Source organism: Pongo pygmaeus, chromosome 17 (genome assembly GCF_028885625.2).
Source record: "Pongo pygmaeus isolate AG05252 chromosome 17, NHGRI_mPonPyg2-v2.0_pri, whole genome shotgun sequence".
Lineage (NCBI taxonomy): Eukaryota > Metazoa > Chordata > Mammalia > Primates > Hominidae > Pongo > Pongo pygmaeus.
The window spans coordinates 94,266,990-94,275,000 of NC_072390.2; the positions used below are offsets into that span (position 1 = coordinate 94,266,990).

The following is an 8,011-nucleotide window of genomic DNA, read 5'->3' on the forward strand; positions in this document are numbered from 1 at the left end:
AGCCCGCGATGTGAGGCGGCGCCGGGCAGCGCGCGCCCGGGTCCCGAGGCGCCGCGGCCCCCTCCTCGCCGGCGCGGCCGCTAATTGCGAGCGCGGCCTCATTTGCATAGGCCGCCGGAGTCCGCTGGAGCCCGGCCAATCGGCGCGGCCCTCCGCTAATGGCCATGCATTATTCACCAGCCTAATTACTCAGCCCCATGCGCGGCCCGCGCAGCCGCCGCCGCCCCGCGCCCGCCCGACCGCCCTGCGCCCGCCCCGCGCCGTCCCCGCCGGCCGCCCCGCTGATGCCGCTGCCCCGCGCGGGGCCCGAGCGCCGCTAGCAGCATGTCTCGGCGCAAGCAGGCCAAGCCCCAGCACCTCAAGTCGGACGAGGAGCTGCCGCCGCCTGACGGGGCTCCCGAGCACGGTGAGGGCCGGGGCTGCGGGGTGGCCGGGGGGTCTGGGGCTGCCCATCCGGGCTGGGGAAGCGCGTGCGGTGGGAGCGGCTGCGCGCGTCCGGGAGCGGGAGAAAGTTCCCTGCCTCCCGCGAGCAAGTGTCCGCCCCGCACCAGGCCGGCCGCGGGGACCCGGGTACTTCGCCGGAGCGCGCGCGGCCGCGGAGAGAGTTGTGGGCGAAGTAAACTTGGCTCCTCTTCTCCGAGTCGGGAAGCTGCCCGCGAAGGGCGCCGAGGCCGCGGCTGGCTCGAGGACGGCTCGGAGGCCGGGGCGGGAGGGAGTCCACGGTGCCTCCGCCTCCGCGCCGCCCCCCAGGGTCTCTGCGCCAGGACGCTGGGGCCGGCCTCGGCGACCCCGGGGCGAGCGCGGCGGCGGGGAAGGCGACCGGAGCCCACCTACCGCTGGACGCGGTTTGGGGACCCCGCCGCCCGGCCAGCTTTGTTCGGCGCCCCGGGGGCCCGGGACCCTGCACCGCCTCGGGTGACCCGCGGTGTCTCAGCGCGTTGACGCAGCCTGCGATCCCTTGCGAGGCGAGAAGGTCGGGGGCTTGGCCCTGCCTAATGGCCGCCTGGGGAATTAAGCTGGGGGTGAGCGCGGCGGCGGCCTGGGCCTGGCCCCTGCTCGCGGCAGAACCCCGGCGTGTTTCCGGGGCGTTCATTGCAGCGTCTGCGCGGGCCTTCTCTCTCCCGTGTTTTTGGATCCGCCGAGGCCGGGCGCTGGAGACCTCACCTTTGCAGTCATTTCGCTAGTAGGAGCGTCCTCTTCGAAACATCCAAGAGCGAAGGGCAGGCGCCGCGAAAGTTAAGAGACTGGCGAAGGGCTGGACTTCCCAGAGTGGCGCCTTAGCCCCGCAAAGTTTGGGGCGCCCCCACCCCCTTCGTCGAGTTAAAACCTCGGCCTGCGGCGCCCAGGCTTCGGCGCGCCCCGCGGGGCCCCCAGGGCGCCAGGAAAGAGGGCCGAGGAGGGGCGACCCCACGACCCCGAGCCTGCAGCACAGCTCGCAGTAAAATAATTTGCTCCTTCAAAAAACAGGCAGGCCGACTTTTATGATTGACCTATTACAAGTTGTTGGAGGCAGATGGTGATCTTTTTACTCTGAGAATGAGACGGTCTGCGAAAAGGAAACGGGGCGGAAGAGTTTCCCACACGGTGGAGTAAAGTTTGACAAAGCAGGTAGACACCCATGTCGGATGAGAACGAGAGAGCATGCTTATGACGCGGCTGGAGAATTAATGAATTAAATAAAATTAGTGAGCTCGCTGGGGTCTTTTTGTTGCGGTGGAGGTAAGGGAGTCTTATCTGTGTAGCCAAGTCAGCCAAGATTAGAACAGGCGATATGCTAAAAAGAAACGCTTGCATATGGTGGGTAGATTAAGGACAAAGAATCTTTTTGTCATGGAAATGGATTTTTTTTTTTGTTTTGTTTACTTCATCACATAGAATTTCTCACACTTGGTTTGTTTTGTATCGCCCTCAATGACTACATGATCAAATGAATGGATTTATTTCTGCCGAATGAGAAAGACAGTCTTTCCTTCAAAAGAACGACATTGCATCCCAGTGAGGAATTTTAAAGCTTTATTATTGTGGATCCTGAATAGCTTAAAATCGGCTTTCACAGCCGTCCCAAAATGCAACAATGTAAATACTTCTCAGCTTTGTAGGGTCGTTATCAAAATGTGCAATGTCTCCTTTTATTAAAGCATATTTTAATTAATAGAGTAAACCCCCTTGTATTTAACAATTAACAAGCTGAGGCACTGCTATTCATTTTTAATTTCACTTCAGAAATGTGAGCATGCTGAACTTAATAGTGTAAACATGTGGAGGGCTATATCGCCTATATTTGAAAGCCTAAGGTGGGATAAATTATTCACAAGTTCTACTTTGAATCCCTCTTGTTGCTGCTGGAATTTATGTAGAGATGCAAAATATTCAGGTTTTTTACCCATGGTAGAATTAAATTTCTTGTCAAGCCTGTGTTTTTCACAGCATCCAGAGTTGTAATCCAGACGTTGCCACAGTTCCTGGTCATATTTTGCAACAGGCCCAAAATACCCTGTCTGGGGCTGATTCTTGGTCGAGCAGCTTCCATGCTAGTTTGAGAGAGTTTAGGCAAACTATTTTTTTTAAGTTCTTTTTCATTTAATTATATTCGAAGCAGCTTGTTCAAGGAGCATAACAGACACTCTGTTCCATGTTAAGTCAAGGAATGCCCCATTTGTGTATTACTCGGTCGCACCACTCAGCATCGTTCCTAAGATAACTAAATAAAATTTTTAAAAGATAAATGGGTGTGGAAACCAAATTACTCCAACCTGAATCAGATCTCCTCAAAATTTTAATTTTGTTAAATGCAATGGAAATAAACAGACCGTGCCGGAAGTTACAAGTGAGCTCAGTTAGTTTAGTGTTTTAGAAACGAGGTAAATAATTCCTTTGTATCACTCGGAGTGACATATTAATTAAAGCAGCAGGTCCATCTACATGCAGTAAAATGGAAAGCTACTGATAATGTCCTGCAGAACAAATATTCTATGCAAAAATGTTTAGAATAATGGGGGACAGAGATGCACTCACATTAATCTACAGAACAAAGCCTGTATCTCTTAAAAAAAGAATTATGATTTATTTTTGAAGCAATGAAAAGATTCTATACAAAAATAACTGGTGCTACCCAAACCTTATCACTGCAGGAATGAAACATGCCGTGTCTAGAATGAGAAAAAGTAAGGATAATTTATGTAAAGTTCTAAAGTCATCCTTTTGTTAAAAAAAAAAAAAATTAAGTCATTGAGACATTCCTAACAGAAATTGTTTTTTAAAATTACTTACTTGCAAATGATTTCCTTCCTATTTTAGAAGAAAGGTGCTGCAGCTTTGGGATCCAGTTAACTTTGCGCCACTAGTAATCCTTTGAGCCAGCTGAATATTTTTGTTCTAAGAAAAATTAATTAAAACTTCCAATGACAGTTATATGCCTACTAAGAACTTTAAAAGATACAATATTGCTATTCTTTATTGTATAAAATATAATTTAAGAAAGATGTATTTTATTGTTGTTAGAAAATATGTATTTAAGAAGGAACAAAGGGGTATTATAATTTAAAACCATTTACCATCCTGTATTTTGTTTGTTAGCACTAATTGCTTCAAAGTGTGTTTTTTTTCCTGCCAACTTAGAAGTATATGGCTGTCTTAAAAATCCTTTTAAATGTGTTGAGCATGTGATTTAAGAATTTACCAGTGGTATTCACAGACTGTGTTTGAATTAAGGGAAAGAAGCTCGGCCACCAGTGCTTGGCGCAGGATCTTTTTCTTTTATCTGTATATGCATGGTTTGCCCTCAGTGCTCCCCCAGCACACTACACACATTTACAATTCAGCATACCAAAAGGAACAATGCAGGAGCCACTTTCTACCATTCACAGGCAGATTGCTTTCTCTGAAACATGAAAGGTAAAAAGTAAGTAACCGGGTTGGGAGAGGGGAGAGGAAAAGAAGACTTTGCAAACATTTCTTTTAAAAACAACATTAAAAAACTTAACCTATTTAAAAATGCACGTTTCTGTGATCAACAAAAAAGCATGCCAATTAATTCCCACCTTACAGAGAGAGCTGATTATGTGACAATTCTCGAATTTTATGTGCAATACATTTTTAACTTCCATGGCAATATGCATTATCCAATATTTTTAGATCTGTTGTTCAAAGCCAGAAAAAGGTATGGAGTAACAGCAGGAATTACTTAGCAAGCTGATTCTTTTTTGTATACAAGATGATGGTAAAAGTGGGTCAAATTTCATTTCCAACTGCAATCTCTAAAAAGCTGTACCATTCATCTCCAGGTAGCCCTAAGAATATTTTCTTTTGGGGGGAATTCAGCAAAAGCACAACCAGGGTTTCTATTCTGTGTGCTGACCATTAGTTGGAATTTAGCATTCTTAAAAGTATTGGCACCGGCTTTTATTTAAGTACAATAAAAATCTTTTTCACTTCTAATGAGGATATGCACCATCTTTCAACGCTGCAAGATAGTTTCAAGAAGCATAACTTTTAAATATAACAGGAAAGATTTTTTGTTTTTATTAGTTTTTATTTTCCTACATGATTTGTTCAGTAGTTACCAGAATAGGACCAACAAGTTTTAGTCTTGGAAGGACAGGTTTGTAATTACAGCATACCTTAATTACTACACATTTCATACACAATGAAGCAAAATGTATGTGAAAATTGAGCAATTTAATAGTCCAAGTAAACTTTTATTTAAAAAAAAAAAAACCTGTCTAGGGTTATTTCTCATGTAATTTCAACACATTTATGATTTAAAATGCAGCTAACTGATTTCCAAGCAAACCAGGCCAGTCATATTCCAGAAAGTATAAAATATTAATTGTAATAAAATAATGGAATGGTTTCTATGTTAGAGATGAAGATTGATTTGTTTCTTAATTAAAGGGAAGAGTTCTCGAGACTGAGACGGTGTCCACCAAGGGGATGCGATAATGCCAGTGTGGTGTCTAAATATTTTCCTCTGTGGGCCTGTCTTTTTCAATCACCTTCAGATTAGTTATGCTTACTATCTAAAATCCCTACCCTCTTTGCATTCTCTGCGAGCATTAGCAGCCAGCTCGGCGCAGAAAGCCTTTTTGTCTGATGTCTGAAAAGGTGGGGTTGCAGAGTGCTGGCCAGCTTCCGACCGTCTCTCCCTGAAGGTGGGTAGTTAGAAGTGCTTTGACAAGCCTTGCTGATTTAACCTTTGCCTGCTTTGCCCTGCCAGGGGTGGCCACTAGATGTCAAGCTCATAATACAATTAGTGCATCTGTGCTGTTGACCTTGGCAACAGGGCTCACCACTGTTCTGTTAAGTGTTAACACTGAATCTGAGTGTTAACTAGAGATCCCGCGAGCTTGCGCCGTGCTGCACGGCTTCTCAGACGCCATCTAGTTCAGCACAAGTGTTTATAGTTCTTAAAGAAGAAGAGAAAACGGCTTTCTTTTGTGTGGCTATTGCATCTTGAACTGTTTAATTAACCCTGCAGGTGCCGCGGCACTTGGTCGTGATTCGTCCGCATTACTGGTCGTCTTTTCGAGAGTGACCTTCACCGCACTGTTTGGTAATTCTGTTGTAGGATCTGTATACGTGCAGAGTCACTGGCTTCAACGAACCAGGGCAGTGGCTTTTCCAGGATGGTTTTTTGTACATGTGCAAACTTTGCCTGTAGAAATGAAAGTGCCATGAAGTGCTGACAAATGATGGAAATGATTCCATCGCCTGATCCCGAGTGTGAGCGGGCTGATGGTCACAGCTGATCGTAGTCTTGTTTCTGGACGCAGCGTGGCTCCTGTGCCCCTCTAGAGCTATTTAGATGTAGGCATTTATACGTCTAAGTGGTTTTGCATATTTATTTCTATGCATAGTGGATTTGAAAAATGGACAGTGGGTGCTTTCAAGTAGGCATGTCATGAAATAGCACATTTAATTTCATGTGTCAAATCAGTGAGACCACAGCCTTTGAATTTAAACCATCTGTATCTTCACCAAAAGTGATTTAGCAAAACCTTGTTTTCACCCCCTCATCAAATTTCGATTGAAATTGTTTGCATCAGCTGACACATTTCAGGTTTGCGTATTTTTCATTAGGCATAGATAGTGATACATATGCGTTCGTTATAAGTGTGATGACAGCATAACATCTAAATGAAAGACCTTGAAGTGTAACAAACGTCTTATTATTTGAAGCAGCATCGAGGGCAGATAGTTAAAGCAAATGCGAGTGCTGTCCAGCTCCCATCTGCATGTACCCATAAAGGCAACAGTGTCTCCTCCCGGGTGCTTCACTGCACAGGTTGAAAACTGCAAATGTTTTAAACAGAAGACAGTTGGTGACTGTGCCACAGGTGGTCGTGACTTAACAAATTTGAGGTGTGGGCCACTGCGTCGACGCGCAGGAGTATGCGGTCAGGGCCGCGTTGAGCAGGGCAAGAGTGCCCTCCACTGTTCAGCGCTGTGCGCACACACTGAGGTCTCGGGGAAAAGGACAGAAAATTTTTCTATTGCGTCTGGAATTTCTTCTACATTGTTAAACACAGTAGGGGTCTCTATTTGTCTCCTCCTGTTTCACAGCTTGGGCTCAGTATGTGATAATTCATCTTTCTTTATGGGATTCAAAGCTATCATAAGGAGTTAAAAAGAATTAATTTGCAAGAAAATAAGTGTCTCCTAACAATTTAGGAAAACTGGAAAAAATGCTTTCTGGATTTTTAAGAGATGGAAAGGCAAAGGAAAAAGTCCGTTTTCCTTTCCTGAAGATCCACGTGGCATTTTAAAGTTACTAATTGAAGTGGATAAGTTAACATCCCTTTCCCTGCACTAAACAAATTCTGCTTCTCTTGTTAATTGTAATGAGTAAAAAATATGCAGCAAAAGTGTATTGAAGGTGAGCTTTTGAGATTGATAAAGAGAATTACAGAACACCTATTTTAATACTACTTTGTAATTGGTTAGCTTACTTACAAGCCACTGTACTTGAAATGCTAAGCACTGTAGCTTGAAATTTTTGAAGAAAGCATTGTCTTAAATATTATATATGTATATACAGCATGTCTTAAGTTATATATTTCATACACAAACAAAATGTATGTAAAAATGGAGCATTTTAATATTATTCTAAGTAAACTTATTTTTTTTAAAAAAAAAAACGTGTTTTAGGTTTTTTCTCATGTAATTTCTCATGTAAAACCAAATCAGAGGATTAGTTTGCTTGGAAACCACACAGCTGTATTTTACACACACATATTACAATGATGTTTTTCACTTGTGGCTTTAAAAAGATCATCCCGGCTAAAAATTCTGCCGTCATTCTGATAGAAGATAGATAGATTCTATAACAGACCAGGGATTAAAGCTGAGCGAAGACCAAAAACAGTCTGGGGGGCTCCTTTCACACCGAGAGTCACTCCTAAGAATAGGAACGTTTTTGTTAAACATTCTGTGTATATTTTATTAGTGAGAAGGGGAAAATACATGTATTTTTTTGAACTATCGTCTTTGAAGCTATGCTTTTGTTAGAGGTTTTCTCTGAAAGGCCTGTGGGACCTTCCTCCCCTCTTCTGTACAACTGAGAAACACAGACAGGAAGGAATGGGCACACAGTAATAGAGGCCCTGAAAATCTAGGTGTAAACAGCAGATATTGGGATCACTGTAAATTAAATGCAAAAAAAAACTATATTTTTATCCTGTGTAGTGCAGATGGCCAACGCCATGGATGTGATACTTAATTTGAGATCAGCTAAGGGGGGTTGTGGCAGAGCAGCTCCTGAGGCCGCCTTCACATTCACATAGAAGCAGATGGGTTGGTACTTCCTAAAAGTAGCCCTGGCCAGATACTCTCACTCACCAAGAAGGGAAGAGTGTTCGCTAAGTTCTGTTAGTTGGCGAAGTGGTTGGCATTTTTCTTAACTTGTTCTAATAAAATCCCATTCCTGCCCATGCCCTGCCTGTTTACAGTTTCACGTCTCTTAGCTGTTGAATAGTGTGCAAAAAATAAGTTCCTTTGACATTAATGATAATGT

At 44.3% G+C, this 8,011-nt stretch overlaps 1 protein-coding gene across 3 annotated transcripts in view; it reads left to right on the forward strand.

Annotated features, from left to right (window-relative positions):
* Nucleotides 1-276: 276 nt before the first annotated feature.
* Nucleotides 277-8,011, forward strand: part of SALL3 (spalt like transcription factor 3) — a 21,317-nt gene continuing 13,582 nt past the window's right edge. For all 3 annotated transcript variants that reach the window (XM_063653857.1, XM_054460400.2, XM_063653856.1), the window contains exon 1: nucleotides 277-406. In XM_063653857.1, coding sequence (XP_063509927.1) covers nucleotides 325-406 — 82 coding nt within the window. In that variant the 5' untranslated portion in view covers nucleotides 277-324. The remainder of the gene's footprint in view (nucleotides 407-8,011) is intronic.